Here is a 21,595-nt window from a genome sequence, read left to right on the forward strand (position 1 = left end):
TTAGGTTGATAAAATGAGTACCATTCAGTTGGGAAACAATAAACATCTGTTATTCAGCGCCAAGATACATTTCTGGGTGAACCTGCGCTTTACAAATACACATTATATTAACACTAGCGCGATCTTCTTGTGGCTCAGTCAGTGGCGTAACGATAATTGAGGGGGGCCCCCTGCAAGGTACGTAGAGGGATCCCCTCCAGACTCTATAAGGAGCTCCCCGGCCGAAATGCAGTGGTGAGGGGGCCCCATGGAGCGTGGGTCCCCCCTCCCCCCACTGCGGGGGATGTGGGGGCCTGTGTTAGGCCCCTGGGCTCAGTGTCATGAAAAACTCAGTATCATCAGAGTTACCATTGGCTGAGTATTGTTAGTGACTCAATATTACCAGCATCAACGTTGAGTTGTTACTATTACTTCAGTACTATCGATAGCTTACTAATATTGATAGTTCACTATTATCAGCAATTATTGTAATATAGTGGCTGATTGTTATCCGTAGGCAGAAGCATCGATGATTCAGTGTTATCAGTGGCCCAATATTAACAGCGACTCATGACTCACGCTTCTTGCTTGTGTAAAACTGCTCCGTCCCGTCAGTAGTAAAGGGTTTTCCGCGGCTTGCGCCGGTGTTCAGCATACATTCACTCGTGCCAGTAACACCAGGGTCTCGGTATTATCAGTGGTGCACTGCTATCATTTACTCAGTATTATACTTTGATTCGTGTCATCAGTACTATCATTTACTCAATACTATATGTTGCTCAACATTATCATATATTTTACTCAGGAATATAATATCATGGGCGGTACAGTACTACGATTTACTTAGTATGATATGTTGCTCTGTATTCTCAGTGGTACAGCACCATTGTTTCCTCAGATTCACCAGTGGTTCAGTAATCTTATTTATTTTTATTTCTTTATTTTATTTGAAAAGTTTATAAAGCGTGAACCTGACCCTTGCGAGTATCAGAGCGCCGTACAGGCCGGCGAAAGCAAGAGTGAAACAACACAATGGAACACATGAGGTAGTTAAACAACCACACGCCCCCCCCCAAAAAAGTGGGGATGGGGGGGGGGGGCAGTCAAGGTCAAAGGGGCAAGGGGAGTCGGCCAGTCTGGAGGGACCAGTACAGTGTCAGAAGGTCAATAGAACAGGATAATAAGTGAACAGAAAAACATATTACAATTTGAACAAACGGTATAAAGGAGTATCAATACCGGAGAAAGAGGAGGATTGAGACGGTAACAAGGTTAATGCTATTGATGACTCAGTGCTGTATGTTGCTCAGTATTTGCAGTGATCCAGCATCATCATTTGCTCAGCATTATAAGTTGCTCAGTATTGCGAGTGGGACAGTACTGCTGTTTACTTTGTGTTATATGCTACTCAGTATTCTCACTGATATAGTACTACCATTTACCATGTGTTATGTGTTTTTCAATATAATCAGTGGTCTTAGTTACTCAGTATTACTCAGTATTCTATGTTGACAGTATTCTCATTGGTACAGTACTATCATTTACTCAGTGTTATATGTTGTTCAGTATTCTCAGTGGTAGAATACCATCAATTATTGGCATGTGTTGCTTGGTATTGCCAGTGGTACAGTACTATCATTTACCAAGCGTTATGTGTTGCTCAGTATTCTCATTGGTACAGTATTATCATTTACTTGGTGTTACATGTTGACCAGTATTCTCAGTGGTACAGTATTGTCACGTACTCAGTATTATAAGTTGCTCAGTATTATCAATGTTCAGTACTATCATCTACTCAGTATTATAAGTTGCTCAGTATTATAGTACCGTATTACATTTTGCTCAGTATAACATATTCTCAGTGGTACAGCACTATAATTTACTCAATATTATAGGCTGCTCAGTATTCTCAGTGGGACCGTACCATTACATATGTAGTATTACAAGTTGCTCAGCATTACCAGTGATTCAATAAACTTATCTACTCAGTATAATATGTTGTTCATGGTACAGTACTATAATGTATTCATTATTACAAGTCCCTCAGTATCCCCAGTGGTACAGTGCTATCCTGTATTCAGTATTATAAGGTTGCTCAGTATTAATAGTTCAGTACTGTCATTCACTCAGAATCACCAATGAAGCAGTGTGATACCAACCAGTGTATTAGTGTCTCAGTGTTATCGGTCGGTTAGTGTGATTATTCAATGATCAATCAATCAATCAATCAATCAATCAATCAATCAATCATAGCAGTTGTAAAGCGCACTACTTACCCATGGGGGTCTCAAGGCGCTGGGGGGTGGGGAATGCTGCTACTGCTCGAAAAGCCAGGTCTTGAGGAATGATAACTTTAATCAATGCATTAATATACTCACCATCAATGACACAGTATAATATCAAAGTCCACTTGACAGTGTTTCTTCATTATATGAAGTGTTGGGCTGTCCCAGGCCTTACAGTATCTGGCATGTTATCTTTGTAGCTGCTGAGATGCAATGATACGCCTTTAGAGTCATATGGGCATACATGTGGCTGTTCTACTGTAGGTAAAGAAAAGTTGTGTACGTTAACTTGAGAGCCTCAGCACCCAGCCTTGCAACAGGTCCCATTTTTAGAAGTTCTTTAGAAGGTTACCCTACAACCTGCCTCGGAAATTGGTGTCTCACTTGCTCGCTTCGGAATAGTTCAAGAACATAGTGGATGAAATATTATCCTACAAAAATATTGTGACCTAAATATCAACTATCATGAAGATGCAAATAAAGTGGTAAGTATAGATTTACTGTATTTAACTGCACATATATGTACCTTGACAATATATATCTTCAAAATATGTGGCTCTGGAGTTAAAAATGATAAATCTGTATTTACCTATAAATACTTCTCTTTACAGTATTTTGTTTGATAGTAGTTTGTCCACAATATTTTTCTAGGATAACATTTCTGTCCTCGGTATTCTGACATACCACCCTGATCTCGCCTCCACTAGGACTCAGGCACCCTGAACATCTTATAACCTGAGTGAAATTACTCCAATGCTTGGCAGGGCAGTTTGAGGTGGACTGTCCCTGCCACTTAGAGCTTCTAATGTAGGAATGCAAGGGTGGCAACTGTTTGGCAAACATGAGTGCTCAAGTGACATCACCTGGGGTAGAGGTGAGCGGTTTGCCTGGTGGTTTAATCAGCATCAATATCATAGGTAAATGATCCGAATTCCCTAGAACTGGAGATCCACCATTTCCAGCTCGGGAACCGGTTGGCGGTGAGGAGTCTGCACCGGCCTCCATCCACCCTACAGTAGTAGCAAACAGTCAGAAGTGCATTCAACCCTTCCACGCTTACAGGTCTTTGAAGGTGCGCCAAGAAAGCCACGTAACTGTCTATTTTCCATATCCAGGTCATAAATATAATATGACTGAGGTTGTACTTGGAAGTTGGAGATAATGAAAAGTCATTTATAATTTACAATCACACACATTAATCAGCAGGGTTAAGTTAGACAGATATTTACAGGCCTGTGTAGTGGTGCCAACACTGGGGTTTGTAGAAATCTTGCAGGTTCTATATAGTTATAATACATTCATAAGATGTATCAATATAAATCATTAAATTCCTCCACATCACTAATAAAGACATCCAAGCAGCATGAATCTACCCTTTAACACTGAGAAATTTCTACAATGTCAGCTTTCTCTAACTTCATGGACCATGCGGTTGTACAAAGAAGACCTGGTGTGTTCTAGAAGAAAATTAAGCTTTATGTATTGTTGAAAGTACTGAACAGATCCCAGCGCTGATCTCACACACTGTATTTCCCTGGCTCTACTGCTATAGCAACGTGGGGCAAGGGCGGAAAAGGGTCACTAACAGAATTCCTTCGTTTATCTCTGGGGTGTTTCTAGGCATAGGCAACATATGTTGTCGCCAATAGTAGCACCTACTGGCAGAGTTGGACTGGCCTATTGGGCAATCAGGCAGTGCCAGACAGGCTGGTCTGACAGGCCAGTGTGTGGGTGCCGTTTTTAGGTCGAGCCTGGGCAGCACATTCGCCGCTATGCGAGACATGCTGTTTGAGGTTGGGCATTGAAGCTCTGCCCATTTCACGCCCATCTTTCGAATTGGCTCCTGTTACTGTCCTTGAGAAATAATGGCTTTTTATTTGTAAATAGGCCAAATAGTCCCTCCTTGGTACCGCCTTGTCTGCATTTGTAAACTCCCATAACGACTGGGCTTTTTACTTGTGTCGTTACACGATCTGCTTTATAAGTCGGTGAGCCCTATTTTCTTTAATGATGTTCCCCTATTCCTCCCACATCGCAGCACGCATCACGCTGTTAGTAATGTATTCATTTAAATTACAGCGCGTCCGCTTTGACTATAGCGGCCACACTTATTTAATTATTTAAATAACAGCGCGATCCGCTTTCACTTTAACGGCTGCGCTTATTTAATTATTTATTTTAGAGCACAGACTACTTTCACATTATCATCCAGGCTTATTTAATTAACAGCGCAGGCAGCTTTAACTTTAGTGGCCACGCTACAGAACGTTTCTAAATTAATTATTTTTTTTAACTTTGGGTAAAAGCACCCCATATACACTTTCACTTTAATGGTGGCCGTTAGACGCTGCTCACTGTAGCAAAAGGTGCGCAGCCACCATTAAAGTGGTCACACATTTGCAAGAGTTTGAGGTATTGGCATTAAAAATAACAATGCCTTTTATATATGTGTTGCTTTTAAAAACACATAAATAAAAAGAATTGTCATTTACAATATCAATAGCTTAAAGGCTCGCAAATGCAAGACCCATTGCATTGAAAATGCTTGTTTTGGCTGTTTGTGGGTCAGTTTTGTGGTCTGCTGGGCCTATTTTTACTATTAATTTCCCTAATATTAAAAGAAACATTGCCTGCAGGAAGCTCAAATCCGTGCAGTATTTCATACTTTTCAAGACACCTGTACAGCATGTCTTTACAAGTGAAAAAGTGCTCCAATTTGGAAACGTGTACTTTTTTGGCGATCTAATTCACTAACGGACCACTTTTATCATGGTGCCCGGGCCTATTTTCTGTCCCAGTCTGACCCTGCCTGCTGGGAGAGGAAGGGCTGCGTAAGAACCAATTGATCAGGGCTGTAGCTATATGGAGACCAAAATGAAAGGGCAAGGCGCAAAAATGTACTTCACCTTAGGTGTCAAAATACCTCATGGCGGCCCGGGTTCCCCTGACAGTTTTGGGAGCAGCCTGTTCCTCACAACAGGCCATGAGGGTCCAGAGACAGTTCAAAATAGCTGACATCACATATGAATGTTTGCGAGCATGGGTAGAATATGTACATGCCCTCATTATGACTGACTCCATAATTCCAATACATTTTGCAAAAACCCTGGCACCTCATCGTGTCTCACGCAGATCTTTTACTTGCTGCCTGGGGCGTAGTTTCGGCGGGACATTAGGGTGTTATACTCCCCATATAAATGTATTATTTAGTAAATTGTTTGGGTACAGGAGCTTTCAGTTGGGTATGGTAAGGCTGTCTGTCGGATTTCACATAGGATTTTTAAATACTCACTAAGATCAAAACACAAACTCTCTTTTGTTTTGAAGGACTTCAAATATTGGCATTTTACTAACTACTGTGTTTAAAGTACCTTTTCATATAGGGGCACATGCATCATTGCTTTTTGCGTACGCAATTTTTGCATTTGGGATGCATCATCCCAAATGCAAAAATCGCTATTTAAGTAATCGCAAACTTTGTGATTACTTAAATTGCGATTGCATTCTCTAAATGCAATGCAACAAAAAAAAATTGCTATTTCGCTTTTAAGAAACGCAAATTACTATCAACTTAAAGTTGATGGTAGTTTGCGAAAACTTTGAAAAATGCACAAAAGTGCATTTTTCAAAGTTCTGTGTTGCACACACACACATGCCCGTGGGGCAACATGTTTTTTAATTCCACTTTCAGTGGGGCATCAAGGTTTCCTTTTGGCACCCTTGAAATTGCATGTGCAATTTGCGAGTACCTATTTGGTACTCTCAAAATGTGCATGCAATTCCCATTGATTCCTATGGGGGCCCATAGCAATCAATGGGAAGCCATTCCTTATTTGCGATTCGCAATTTGCGAGTCGCAAATGAGGAATGTGTAGGAGTCGCACATTTTTTTGCGATTCCTACATGCATAAGGAATTGCGATTCCTAAATTGCGATTTCTTAAAAATCGCAATTTAGGAATTGCAATTCCTAAGTTTGGTGCATGTGGCCCATAATAATTAACATGATATGCCAGCGTGATTGTCGGAAAATCTGAAGCTCACATACCCTCTTGTGTTACTGACCAAGCTATGCCCCTGCTTGCTGCAAGCGGGCTAAGTCTGTGGGTGGAATAACTGGGAATAAAAACTAAAAAGATGTGGATAGGGGCACACTAAATCCAATTTCTGCATGTTATTCTCCAAAAGTCATAATGCCCATTATTTTCCTGCCACTGAATTACTGGGACCCCAGTAACGGTAATTCCAGGGCAGGGAAATAATGGAAATTATTGCATGCCACCTGCAATATAGACCAAAATGTGGTTAGTGTGAAGGTCTAGTTCATGCAAATGTCAGCTGGTCATTTAAGTCTCTGTCTTGTAACTTGTATTTCTTCTTTAATTGCAGAGAAGAAAGATGCTGCAAAAGGTAAGGTCAAAGGCCTGGGTTCTTGGGCCCCTTTTACCCTGCCACACCTGTATCCCAGGTAGGACTGGTGCAGTTAGCTTCAGCTGTGCATTCATGCCTCGCCCATTAATGCCAAGCTCTGACACTAACTTCTAGAGTAGAACAGTTTGCCATGAATTTATGGTCACTGGCTACCAGGACAGTGAATGTGTGTGCCTGGCCCTGCAGGAGTATATAGCCTTTAAGTTTGGTAGAGGTAGTGCTATTCACACCCGGCAGGTGGCTGCATGTGCGGCTTTGAAGATGTTTGTTTACTGTGTTTCTGGGCAGTGTTATGGAAAGGAGTGAGACTCGTTTGATAGGTAATAAGTGAGTGTACACTAAAGAGCCTAAAACCGCCAGTGATGAGGAAATGGGTGAGACTCGTTTGATAGGTAATAAGTGAGTGTACACTAAAGAGCCTAAAACCGCCAGTGATGAGGAAATGGGTGAGACTCGTTTGATAGGTAATAAGTGAGTGTACACTAAAGAGCCTAAAACCACCAGTGATGAGGAAATGGGTGAGACTCGTCTGATAGGTAATACGCGAGAATATATTAAAGAGTCTAAAGCCAGTGATATGGGTAGGATGAGACTAATTTGATAGGCAATACGTGAGAATATACTAAAGAGTCTAAAACCAGTGATATGGGCAGGGTGAGACTAATTTTATAGGTGATAAGGGTCAAGACTGACTTGCATATGGCCAGGTTTAAACTGGAATGGCATGGTGAGCAAAAAAACGATCGATTTAGGCCCAGATCTCTGTACTGAGGTGAATGTTTGACATTGTTCAACATTCTGTCCATCAATTGTTCTTTTTGCATTTGTCACCTGAGTGGGACGAGTATGCCCGGGCGTGGTCCCGTGCTCTCCATGCCACTTGAGTGAAGCTAGCCTGACTGATAAAGGGTGTTACCCTAAAACTGGTCCCAAGATGCTTGTTTCTGTTCCAGGGAGGACCTGGCCTGGCAGTTCGGGTGAACTGTTGCCTGGGGAGCTGGGTCAAGACTGATTTGCACATGGCTGGGTCTAAACTGGAATGGCATGGGGAGCAAAGAACGATGGATTTAGGCCCAGATCTCTATACTGGGGTGAATGTTTGACATTGTGCAGCATTCTGTCCATCAATTGTTATTTTTGCTAAAATAGTATAGCTGGACATAGGCCAACTAGATCTCATGCCCAGATCAAACGACATACACTGCATAGAGAGAGAGGGAGGGTTTGGGCTTGTGTGAGTCACACCACAAAGCTAACTTGATATGTTTAATGATTGTCTTGAACTTTTAGTTTGATGCTCTCAGACTGCTATTAGCCAGTTTGTCAGGAATTTCTTCTTTCTTGTTTTTGAAATGGGATTGAAAAGATACTTCTATATTTGGTCAAATAGTGGACAGGACTCTGGGACTGTAAGGTTGGTGTAAGTGTTGCGCATCACTCACAAAGTCACCAGTCATGTATTTGTAATGAGTTTGTTTTTAGCTGACTAAAAAATTCAGTGAAATGTTAATTGTTGATCATTTAACAGAAAAGAATGATGGGAAAGCCTGTTTCCTGTTTTTAAAGTAAACTAGTCACAAAGGCTGTGACTTGCAATAAGGCGCATGTTTGTAATGGCCTTGCTGCTGTCCTTTGTTGTGTGTAAATGAGAATAAGTGTTTTGTGCTGTCCTTTTATGAGTGAAGTGTTATGGGAGGACCTTGCTCCTAAATATAGGATGAGCCAGTCTCAGTGTCTCTGTACTCACGTTCTGTCACTCAGTCCTGCTGTTTGTTTTCTGTTTGTCTCATGTCCGGTTGTTGCTGTGCATAAATGTGTGTCGCGTCTACGCACATGCGCCAGGGAGGCATTATGGGTAGACATGTACCTGTACCAGTGCTCTCTGGCCAGAAGTTCCTCCTCGTTGTCCTTCTGGCTGTAACTCTGATTGTTGTGAGTCGGTATCTCCTCCAGTTCTTGGATTTAGAACATAGGGTCATTTTACCTCAGCAGCGCGGATGATGAAAGTACGACGACGAGAAGACTTTAGTAGACATGGCAGGCCAGTAGCGGCACATCTGAACGCAACTCGGGTCCTTTTTTAATCACATTTGTGTATTGTGTCGATTCGTTGTTTTGGTACACGAGAGCTGTTTCTGTCCCATAATCTGTTCACTGTGTTGTTGTATTGTTATCATTGGCACCGTCTTCTTTGCTGTCTGAGAACTTGCAGACCCTGAAAAGACCTGCAACAGACCTCTCTGAAAAGAGCTGACACTCATAGTCAGTCAGCGGCTCACAGTTGATCAAATATGAGGACAGCGTGTTCCCATCCTGCAGGAAGGATCTGTAAGTGTCCCTCTAGTGACTTTCCTGGTAAAACCCCGATCTTATAGTGACAGCGAACTGGTCACTACCAATGAGTTGCTGTAGTAGTTCTGTCTCGTCAGGCATCTTTCTCTTTGAGATTGTTATGAGTCTGTCCATTTGGCGGAAGCCAAAGTTATGTCTTCCCTGTTGAAGTAATAACAACAAATCATAATAGACCATAGCAACTGCCCATAAGGCAGGCCGGTCACGTGACAAAACTGCTGTTCGCCACACCATTATTTTTGTCACAGCAAGCTTGCCCTGTCCTTTTCAGTTGGGGAAAGAGAAGTACTCTGGACTGAGGAGCAAAGCAGAAGTATATATTTATTGCACCTACAGCAAACCTACATGCAGGGCCAGATTAGCAACTAAAATCAGCCCTGGCCAAAGTGTGCAAACATCCTTACCCCACAGGAGACCGTGGCTAGAATGGGCTATAGGGGCAGGGTTGGCTCATGGCCACCTACCCTGGTCTTCTCGCAGAGCCCTAGTCTGCAGCCTACCAGGAAATGCCAGAGTGATAGAAATAGCCCACCTGGTCCCGGCTACCTGGCACTAGTAGAATGGAACCCATTAACACAATGCACCAACCTTTATTTCATAGGTCAAAGAGCCAAATTCGGATAAACCAGACATATTTTCTGTTTGCTCCGCCAGCCAGGTCACACCACGCTTCCTTCTATAGACAAAGATAGGTAGGGAGCTCCAGAGCAGCGGCGTAGTGTGGGTTGCCAGCGCCCGGGCAACATTTTAAAAGACAGTATTACACCCCCTAACCCGTGGACCATTAGCTCAGGAAGTGCTAATGGTCCACGGGTTAGGGGGCTCAATACTTTCTTTTAGAATGTTGTGCCACTAAGAATTTTGCACCCGGGGCAACTGCCACACAACACTACTGCTCCAGAATTCAATGGCTTGCACTCTAAACGTGGGTCCTCCAGTTGTTACTCTGCACACAGAATAAGGCAAGAGCACGTCCAGGCTACAGCATCCATGGTTTCTAGCCGGACAATGTATTTGGAATCTGGCAGTCAAAAGAGAAGGCCTATTACCCGAACGACCGTGTGTACCATAAAGCGGGGCTTAAATTGAACCCACTTGTCCACTGGCAACCAGCGCGGTTGAGGCTGTAATAGGGACTTATAATCACGGCACTGACTTTGGTAATCAGTATGCCTGCTGGAGAAGTGGAGAAGTGTGGCTCAATGATTAGAGCGGCAGACCCTGATGCAGATGTCTAGCCTGGGACCAGGGTTCAATTCCCCGCCTCGGCGGGTCTTGGGCTCAAAAATTCCACGGACCTGATAATTCTCACCTCAGTGCCTATTCCAATCATGGAGTCCCACTCTGCAACTGTGGGCAATAGGTTGCTTAATCTCCACAATGGCCCCCACAACGCTAAGGATGCCTGGCCTCCACCTTGGGGGTGCCCAGGAGTGGACACCTCACATGGAAAGCCAGGATGGTTCCACAGCGGTATTCGTACAAGCTCCTTGAGACCCTTGCGGGTGAGTAGTGTGCTATACAAGTATCAAATTTGCTGCTTCCTGGAGAAAATGAAGCTGATGTAACATGGCGTTGGTTGTCCCAAGCAGACCCCATTATAATGCTGCAAACTCGGGAGGGTCAGAGACCCAGCTGCTAAACAATGGTTGGATCCAAGAAGGAAAGGTAAGACCCGCTGGAAGATTTTTAAAATTCTGCACCGCTGATCTCTGAGTTGCGGATTTCTTGGGGGTATTTGTTAGACATTTCGGGTCACAGTGCATACTATGCGTTGACCATGACTTCATCCTGGTCAGTTGGCATACCACGGCATATTACCATTACTTTTCAAAAAGTGACTGCATCGAGGCAGTAAGTGCTTCTAGGCAAGACTTCTATATACTCATCGTAGCTGCACGTCACTCGCCTATGTGTAGAAACCAAACACAAAATCAGAATCAAGCTAGCCAAGGGACTCATGTAAATATCTATAGAAGGGGCTCCATGCCGAGCCTTGGAGGGCTGCCCAGGCCAGGCTGGAGGGAACATCTGAAAGCATCAGCCCAATAGTATCGATACCTGGACTGGTCAGAAACGAGCCTGGCAAAGGCCGAGGTAACCTCCAGTTTCACTACATGCGTGTTTCTGAGTTGCCGCTGCTAATTCCAAAGGTTTGACCCGGATCGACCAAATGGAACTCCTCAAAAATCTTTGGGTCTTCAGTAGGCTTTTTGAGGAGCAGGGACGCACGTACCTTCCAGGAGGTTGGAACCTCACCAGTCAGCACCTGATGTTGGCTTTAATAGGAGTAGACGTCGCTGCTGCAACTCACTGAGGAAAAGTCGTGGACGAGTCAGCAATGCTGATTCCATTGCCCTGCAGGGCAGAGAGGATACTGGAAATCTTTGAATTTAGGAAATCACACAGCTTTCATCTCCGGACCACAGGGCGTTCCCAGCCCAGCTGAGCTAATTGAAAATAAAGGAATCTTTACTGGCGTTTGTGGCTCAGTTGACTTTTAAGTCTAGCAAGGACTTCTTTTGGTCAGTTATTATTAGCATCTTCTGTTTTCTATGCGCCACAACAAAGCAGAGCTTGTCGTCATCGCTATAGTAGGTATGCCATTCCCTTTCCTTTGTTGTAGAACATATTTCTCAACCCGCTAGCTTATTGGAAAAGCAGCTGTGGAAGTCCGTGATCAACAATTTAGTGTTATGGGATGGCATTTATCCAGGGCATGAATTAGCTAATCAGTGAACATCTTAAGCATTGAGTTTGGCTCGGTGTACTAGATGAAGGCTAACAGCTGTGCAGTCAGACAAGATGTAAAATGGGCTGTATCGCTATTATTCCAAGATCTGCCCATAGTTTGGTAGCCAGCTTCATACATCTGGCATCAATGTCTTGCAGCAGGGAGGTAAAAACTAAGGTCCAGATTTACTAAGCCTTTGCATTGTCCTTGCATCGTGCAAAGTGACGCAGGGCAATCGATGCCTGATTGGCGTGGTCTTCATTCAATATCTTTGTAAAGAAATGTAATGCAAGGCAGCAGCTTGCACTGCATTACATTTATGAGCAGTAGGCGTTCTAGTGGTAGAGCATGGGCGTTTCCATGCGTCTACCCATTGGGGTCACGTAAGTCTGGGTCACTAAGGTTTTTAAAGCTGGAATTGTGTGAAATCGGTTTGCCCCCCACAGAGAGATGGAACGAGAATATTTAAACATGTATAAATGTGTATGTTTATTTCCCCTTGCTATTTTCTCTTTGGATTGTTTTTGCGCAGGAAGGTGTACCTTCCCCTCAAAAGCAATCCTGCCCATAACGCAGGCCCCCTTGCCGGATAGTCCACACGTGGCCCAGCGCAGGGAGAGAGCCGAAGAGCTGCATATCTTAGCAGACGCGGCTCTTTTCAGCTCTCTCATTGCTTGCTGCCCTGCCTTGCGTCAACTGTTGATAAATATCAACCTTATTTGCAGAATGATCTTTCCACATTAGAACAGGAAGTGGACTTACACATCGAATTCTTCAAGTGCTTGATAAAGGGATTAGAAACACCCTGAATATTTGAAAATATGTATTAAAGGTAGAAATAGGGATGGAGTGTGCTTTGCTGCTCTGCTTTTGCCACATTCGCTCACAAGGCCAAAAGTTATCCTCAGGGATTTTAAAAATACAAAGACATCTTTTCTATTGATCCATTAAGAGTGAAGTTATTAGTAAAGTGTTGCTCCCACTTTTAAGGGAAAGCATTCTCAGAGGTCCTGTCTGTATCCCGTTGTGTTTTTGTTGTTCTTTGAAAAATATATTTAATGTGTGTACTGTGTCTTTGAGAGTGAAGCATGACGGGAAATTAGTGGCTCTACGTGTGTGTAGAGGAGATCAGCAACATTTGGATGGAAACGACGTGAATTATATGGACAAGAAAATACAGTTTACCGCAGAAGCATTTGGACTCGAGTTCTCTAGCTCTCTGTTTGTCATGAGTTTGCGTGTTATTGTTCGAAACATAAGTGTACATTTGTTGCTGTGTGTCACTGTGAAAGGTTTCTGTCTGTGCTCCTATCCCGTCCGGAGTCAGTGACTCTCGCCTTACTGGTCCCCCGCACATGGCGTATCGTTCACTGCATTTTGTGAGCAGTGTCTGTTTCGTGGTTGTGTATTTATGTCATTGTGTACTTTTTCAAGTTCTGGCTTTAAATGGTTTAGTATTTTGTCATATCAGTACCCTGGAAAACTGCACTGACTGCGGAGTGCCGTATGAAATCAGTTTATGTCTCGCGAGAGTGTCTCTCGGCGCGTGACGTCACTGTGGTGGTCCCAGTTTGAACATACCGTTATACTGCATTGCAGAATATATACGGGGGCCACAAGGCAGTGTGTATATAGAGAGCACAGTCCCACTGGACAGTGCAGCAGATTGCATGGGTGTCTGGTGGGCGGACGGCCACTGCACGAGCTTGCCGATTGTAGCCTGATTTACAAACAAAATAACCACATGTCTCATTTTGTTTCAAAATGCATGCCTTTCGTGTTAAAATACATGTCTCATTTGTAATTTGGGGCCACATGTACGACACGTTTTAGCAGTCGCAAACGGAGAATCGGGCATTTTGCGACCGCTAAAGCACTGTTTGCCATGTACTAACCCTATTTTGCGACAGTAACATTACCAACTCACAAAATAGGGTTTGCTAGTCAGTATTAGGAAGGGATGTGTCAAGGGCGTCCCTTCCTACTAGCGAGTCGCAGGGGGATGTAAGAAGGTTTTAAGACCAAAATTCAGTTGCCAAACATTTGCAGTTTACTGCCTACTTCAAGTAGATGGTAAGCCAGTCGAAAATGGGAAGGGATACCCAGGGGTCCCCTTTGTGAATGGTAGCGATTTTTTTTTTAAGAACAGTCAGTTGTTCCAGGGACCTCTGCCTACTCCTAATATACGAAACTGAAATGCATCCCGTTTTGCTGCATTTCAAAAAAAGAAAAAGTTGCTTTATTTAAAAGCAAACACAGACATGGTGTGTGCTGCCCCTTGAAGGCCACCATCCCTGTGTTTTTTGCGATTCCCAGTGGGTTTCAAATTGCAACCTACGTCATGAATATTGATAAGGTAGGTCAATTGTGACCCCATTAGGGAATGCTAGATGTGTCTGAGACACATTTGTACATCGCATTTTGCGAGTTACTAATTGCGAGTCGCAAAAATTCACAATTAAGTACTCGCAAAATCATTCTGTTGTACATGTGGCCCATACATCTGTAAATACTGTGAATTGGTCCGTTTGCGAATGAAAAAAAGCTTTGTAAATCTGGCCCATGAATTGGGTCATTTGCGACTGGGAAAATGCTTTGTACATATAACCCTTACTGAGCAAGGGAAAAGATTATGCTAGTGTTAGGGGCTCACTGCAGAGAGTAGGGAACCTAAAACACCATCAGATGGGTGGGCAGGAGGTGGGTCACTGCATGGGGGCAGGGAGTATGCCAGTGTCAGGGGTCAGTGCATGTGGAAGGTTGTTATATTTGTGCTGGGGGGAGGTCAATACTCAGAGTAGGGGACGTACATCAGTATCAGGTGGTTTGTGGGGCTGGTCCCTGCATAGGGCTGGAGCCTGTTCCAGTGTTAGGGGGTCAGTCAGTGCACATGAAAGGATGTTATACTAGTGTTAGGGTGTCATTGCTAAGAGTAGTGGACTTCCAACACCATCAGGTGGTTGGTGGGGGGTGACTCCCTGTATAAGGTGAGGTATATACCAGTGTCAGGGGGTCAGTGGACATGGAAGGGTTCTATATCAGTGTTACGGGGTCACTGCATAGAAATTAGGGGATTATCCCAATTTGGTGGTTGGGAAGAGGGCCAGTGCTTAGTGCCAGGGGCAATACCATGGTAGGGGGGGCTGTGTACAGGAGAAGAGTGTACACAAGTGTTAGCGGGTCAGTACACAGGGGAGAATTATACAACGGCATCAGGATGTAACTTCACATACATGGTGAGATCATACCAGCATCAGGTGACTGGGGGAAGGCGTCACTGCATGGGCTGGGCATTTACGATGCATGAATTTCTTTTAAGCATGTCCAACATTTTTGGTGGTAATTGATGTTTAAAGGCCTGGTTGCTGTCCGGTGCTTGGCACGTAGCACCAATGCTTTGTCTTTCTGTCCTTTCCTGCTATGTCCACTGCATGCCAGTCATTGTCTTTGCTTCATTCAGACTCCTGCTGCCATCCTCAGTGCCATCTTCACCCTCTCTGTTGTGCTGGCCCTCGCTGGCTGCATTACCACCAGGATATAGAAGGAATCATCCCAAACTGGACATGCCTACACCAAAGATAGGAGGAGTCAGGGGCACCTGGAATGGACACATTTATATCAGCTTAGACCACACTTCTGAAGATACGAAGGGCTGGGGCACAGACAGTCCATGTTAGGGAGTGGTCCCTGTGGGTGGGGAGTGAAGAAGTGACTTTTTTCACTGATTCGCTCTCATAAGGAACAGAGACTTCATGTTAGGACACATTCTGCCAGTCCTAATCTCAGGGAGAGACTGGCAATGCCAACATTAATCACCAGCCAAAGAATGAAGTAAGATACCCCTCCTGGCAGCAGATGAGGGTGGCGTGATGGAAATACGCCACTCACTAATAGTAGCAACCAAGGCACTTACGCTGTGCCAATAAACGAGCTGAATAAGGCCCAGTCAACATGTGGCTACTGGCCAAACCATTGAGAGGATAGGGGTCCAAGTGGAGAGTTGCTACCTTTCTCTGCCTTTCGGCTGATCCTGTCCCAATCAAACAGCAAATACTGGCAGAACCAGTGAGCTTATTCTGCATATCCAACCAGCTGATAGTGACCTAATTCAAGGGCTGGTAGTGGTTCAATTCAAGCACTGATACCGGCCTCATCACTGAGCTGAATTCTGGCCAAATAAAAATCCTCAGAATTCTAAATGTAGCTCATTCAGTGAGATGCTGCTGGGTGGCTAATGAGCTAATGGTGGACAAGGCTATCTTTCCATTATTCTTTATAGTTTAGGAAAACAAAGAGTTTTCTTAAAATAACCCTCACCCACCAAGATGTCCCATGGTGGCATGCGTCATCATAGGGTCCTTACCATCCCGCTGCGGGACGGGGCGTGCTGTGACCGATGAAGATGTGGGCACACTTTGTAAGTTGAATAATATAAAGCAATGTTGACCATTATCTGAGACAACCCTAACATTTACAAAAAGCCCTGCTAATGCCTGCCTCACTGGTTGGACCTATGAACACAGTTTATCCAGTAAAGGCAGCATTTGCTTGGTTAAACTGTCAATTAGCCAATGGCCGACATTATATGCTGTCCCCGGGGCCATCATTGGGCGGCTCACACAACTATCAAAACAGTGGCTCATCTTTGAAGGCTCGTGCTCCCTCGTTCAAAGAATGACTGCTCGGCCCCCACTCAGGGATTTCTTTGTGTTTTGTCATGACTTTGCTCATGTATTCTGCCTGCTGTTCATCTCGCCATTTGCTCCAAAAACGTCTTGCGTTCCTCTCCCTAATGCCTTCTGCCATATAACACACCTCTGCTTTGCTGTTACACTTGGTCACGGGGGGAGGGTGGGAGTGTAAAAGCTTGTAGTAGGGGGTTGCAGGGATGAAAGGGGAAATTGGCACACGTGCAAAAGACTTATGTTCTGGAAGAGTGCTGCATTCTACCTGGCTTTGTGGTCCTAGTTTTGGGGAAGAGCCTGCTGTCATAGTTTCTGCTGTCGCAGGCACGCAGCTACACCTCTTGGCAAATGCAAGGGGCGATTTGTGATGCTCTGGCCGCTGCGCTGAACAGACACCGGCTCTCACTTATGGAGGCAAGCGGTAGTGGCTCTAGGTGCAAGCACATCATAGGTGTCTGATTATGAATATATCAGTTATTCACCTCTACCCATTCTCGTTCTTTGATCCACAGAGGCCCCAGCCGGACAGGGAGCAGCTGAGGGTAAGTGTACCGAGGAGGACCAGGCCACTTCAAATAATGGGGGTTGAGGCTCCATCTCAGATCCAACACTGTGCAACATAGATCCTCAGTAATGTGTTCAACTCTGCACCTGGACTGTTCCCATGAGGCGCAGGGTCAAGACTGATTTGCATATGGCTGGGTCTAAGCTGGGGTGGCATAGTGAGCAAAAGAACAATGGATTTAACCCAGATCTCTAGACGGGGGTGAAAGTTTGATTTGTTCCACATTCTGTCCATCATTTGTGTGCCTTTTGCCAACTCTGTGCCAGTGTCATCACCATGGAACTGTACGGAGTACTCGACTCAACAGTTCATGAGAGCTACAGGCAAATAACGTAAAGAATTCAGTAACCAACTGCTTAACCTCTAAAGCAAATGGGTACGTCTATCACCAAGACATGCTTCTTTTACCTCTGCGGTTAACGGATCCAGGCAACCTCTAGCACTGAGACGTGCACATATTCAAGTATCTGTTTCACGTGGGTACACCCAGCAGTGACATGACTCAATTGGCCGCCTTAGATGAGCTGCCAACAACTGGCCGCGTAGGCGAACCATGCAGTCAGCGACCACGTGGTTTTTATGCAATTGTTTCCACAGACTTGATGACCTACTCAGCTTCATGCCTGGGATGACAGCCTAGTTTGCCTGTATGGATGGGCAGCTCCCTAATGACCGTGTTGCATCTGTGATAGTACAGCACCAGCGGCATCAAAGACAAGCTCAACACAAGGGAGTGAAAATATTAGACAAGAGTGTTCTTGAAGGCCCAATCTTCAGCCATTATCTATGTAACCATATTTCGCAGGAGCAACATTTAAAACCTAATCCACCTATTGATTGTCTGCCCCCACATAAGCACGACAAAGGTAAGAAAGAACTACTTAGTGAAGAGACCCCTCCTTGGCACCCAGGCATGAAGCCTGAGATTTGCCATGACAATAAAGCAGCATGGACTCCAGAAGAGGCAAGCGTCAGAAGAAATGGATCCTTCATTATTTGAAACCCAAAGCCCCTTGAAGAAACCGACATGTTTACTTACAAAATCAGAACATACGTATATTTGGGGATCCATAATGTGTGGAGACGGGCTCAGCCATGGGTAAACTGGGATGTATCACAACAAGTAGGCTCTTCAAGAAGACAGTAGAGCTGTCCTTGGCTTTCATAGGCGCTAGATGTGGTCTGCCGGAAAATCAGAAGACTGGTAGCCATTGTCCTTCAAAGCCAACTCAAGGTTCCTCGAGTTAAAGGTTCTCATGTTTACCAGAATTAAGACAATTTTTCTAATTTACATTCCGTGAAAATAATCATCAGTGTCAATACAGTGTCTGGTCTTCTGTATCATTTCAAGCTCCTTCGAACTCCTGGTTGGACCTGCTGCCTTTCTAATGAACCATCAACATCTGCAGTGAACATCAGAATTTCAACTATTTTGTATTCCTGCGGAATAGTCGTGGATATTACCCGTTTCAGGCAACAGAGAACTATGTAAGGCACAAATGTACCCTTACTTGGAGAATACTCTTCATTTCAGAGCTCCAACACAAGACCCTGATACCATGTAGGTGCACCTCTTGTTGAATAAAGTGCATACTGACTTCTGTAAGCTCATTCTACTGAGCACAAGATACTGCAGAGATCTAGGATTCCATACTTGCCTTCAAAGCCGTTCTGCTCTGAGAAAGTGTGAGAAGCAAACCTTACTGCCAGACGTCCAAAGGAAGACTGCTCTTAAGTGTAACATACCTCCTAAGTTGCAGACTAATACATTGGTCATCTCCCTCTATAGTAAGGTGTGGGCATCCATCCTACAGATGACAATATCTGCTTGAAAAGAGAAAACAATTCCGAAATAAGCTATCCATTAGAAGTCATGGACCACAGTATCTGCTGGCATTCTAGCTGACACAGCTGCACTTTACCCTCCCCAAAAAGAAATCCAACACTGTGGACGGTTGCAATTCCTTCTAAGCAGATAGCTCAGAATTTGGGCTAACTAAGAAAGGCAGGACTAAGGCTCTCTGACTGACCAACACATCAAAGGAAAATGAAACTACTAAGCATGTAAAACCAGTGGTGAAAGATAAACGTGGAATAAATATCTCAGTTGACTAGTCATTGCTAAGAGAGATACACTGACCATGACTCATCCACAGAGAGAGAAGACCCACTGATGAGAGACCATCCTCTAGGCAGACAGCAATGCAAGACCTTCCAAATGGACCGATTGTTGAGTTATCGCCACAATAAATTTACAATCAAATTTCACATGGCAACTTGTCCAAACTGTAAAGCACTGTACTGACGTGTCTATCTTGATTTAACTGTACAAATGTATGTCTGTTGCACAACCAATGCTTGGTCTTCTGCTCACTCAAACTTTTGTCTTCTTCCAGATGTGCCAACGGATGAGAAGCAGGAGCTGATTGGCTTGTTCTTAAAAAAGCCAGAGAATGTGATGGTGGAAACTGGTGAGTGAGCAGCTCAAGCGTATCCTCCAAAAGAGTGAAATCCTGAAGGGTACACTCCATGAAAAATGTGCGCCCAAAAGTGTGAGCTCCCTAAAAAGAATGTGCTACAGAGTGACCTCCCTAGACATTTAGTTCCATTGAGAGTGAGTCTCTTGAAGATGGCACCCCTGGATGTGTGAGCCCCTTATCTGTATGTATTTTAATACAGACCAAACCGTGCCAAACAATGGCTTCTGACTGCTGTGCAACTGTGCAAATAAAATATAGTACAATGTAGTGTAAAAATACAAAATAATGGAATATGTCACAGAACACAAATAGTATATATCTCAGATCAACTTTCCCATACAGTATCATAATAAATAGCATGAAAAATATTTCTGAAATAGGAACGCTTGCAATTTCCACATAGAGGACATGGGTAATTCCGGTGCATAGGGCACAAGTGGTAAATGCCCAGTTTTGTGTACTGGTCTTTTCAACAGATGTGATGTCCTTTCGTACCAGGGTTTGACGGACAAACAAGTGTGAACCACTGGCATCGAGTGGTTTATTTTGATACCGTATAAGTGAGTTGGTCTAACCTCACTGGTTTATTAAAAGTCAGAAACCAGACCTTAAACTTGGCCCAAACCACCAGTGGGAGCATGAGCAGTGGTCTGACAGCAGGCCCAATACACTCAGGCTGCTAGTGGCACTCCTAGGCAGGTGTACAGTTATTGCAGTTCCACTTACCAACTAAGCAGGGCACACGTAGGCAGACCCACCAAAACGTTGCTGTTACCATTGAGGAGCTAAGGTGCCAATGGCTTCACCACTGTCCAGGAGAACCTCGATTGAAGGAAGGGATTTATAGGCTGGTTAGGTTCTAAAAAGACCTCAATTGGCTGGCAACAGCGTTCTCAATCGTCTTTCTCTGGGAGGATAACCTAGATATCGGAGGAAAGTTAAAGGGAGCAGTGCTCTCGGGGATCAGCTTTTCAGTAACCAAGAAAATAAGGCCAGTTTTCAATGATGAAGGAAACATTCCTTTGGGAAGAGAAGGTTTGAGAATAATAAGAAATGAGGAGCGGTTTAATCTTTCATAAACATTGCAGGGATGGAAATATTATGCAAGTGGTTAGCTTAAGAAACCTTATTGAAGAAGAGCAGTCTGAGGGACTGATCTAGATTTCGGCGACGGGTTACTCTGTCACAACGGTGACGGATATCCCGCCCACCAAAATATAAATCCCATAATATCCTATGGGATTTATATTTCAGCAGACGGGATGTTCATCACCGTTGTGACGGAGTAAACCGTCGCTGAAATCTTAATCAGGCCCTCAGACTAACATACCTTCACAATGATCCCTCGCAGGAGCTGATACAGGGGTACGCAAACAGACAGTCAACAAAACTGAGTATGACTTTATCTCCTGAAGGAAAATATTCTGAGTTTCCATACCTTGAAAAAGAACATTATGGGAGATGTGTCTTTGGAGCTCATGCAGCCAAGTTATGGAACTTTGTTCTCTGCTTGCTATAGCAACAGAATAACCTAAAAGAAAAACTGGACTGCTTACTGTCTAATGACTCCCCAATTGCTTCTCTGTTTCCCCATATCTTTTTTATGCTTTGCGCCATACAGCCTTCTTAGGTCTAGGAGCGCCTTAAAAAATAATAAAATGAATAAATTGGGAAGATTTTCTGCAATCAAATTATCAATATCAGTGCAGATCTTACAAGAATTCAATAGTGGTTGCCTATAGCTGGATTTTGTCCTATGTCTCACACTTTGAAAGAAACCTTTTGACTAGTTTTGCGCACTAATAATTTGATTAGTATAAAAAACTGATTTGGCATTCTTAATTTAAAAACTACATCTACGCCTAGAAACCTTCAAGAAAAGGAGTAAAGCTGGATTAGGGGATTTACTCCTGTTTCTACAATTTATTGACCTCTCTCCTATCTGCATTAAGTGCTTGAAAGTACAAAGAGTGCATTTGCTTAAGGAAGGGAATTCAATTTGATCAGCAAACAGTAAGATTGCTTCCACATGGAAACAAAACAATGATCTCCACTATTGTTATTTGATAACGTACTAGCCATGGT

At 43.9% G+C, this 21,595-nt stretch overlaps 1 protein-coding gene across 2 annotated transcripts in view; it reads left to right on the plus strand.

Annotated features, from left to right (window-relative positions):
• The window catches only part of MYBPC2 (myosin binding protein C2), a 256,681-nt gene that overhangs the window by 67,655 nt on the left and 167,431 nt on the right, over window positions 1–21,595 (plus strand). Inside the window, exons 2-4 of one of the 2 annotated variants that reach the window (XM_085616340.1) lie at window positions 6,653–6,673; window positions 16,978–17,007; window positions 19,427–19,501. In XM_085616340.1, the coding sequence (XP_085472466.1) occupies window positions 6,653–6,673; window positions 16,978–17,007; window positions 19,427–19,501 (126 nt within the window). The remainder of the gene's footprint in view (window positions 1–6,652; window positions 6,674–16,977; window positions 17,008–19,426; window positions 19,502–21,595) is intronic. The other variant, XM_085616341.1, reaches the window with a different exon arrangement.

This window comes from Triturus cristatus, chromosome 7 (genome assembly GCF_964204655.1).
Source record: "Triturus cristatus chromosome 7, aTriCri1.1, whole genome shotgun sequence".
In the NCBI taxonomy this organism is placed as follows: Eukaryota; Metazoa; Chordata; class Amphibia; order Caudata; family Salamandridae; genus Triturus; species Triturus cristatus.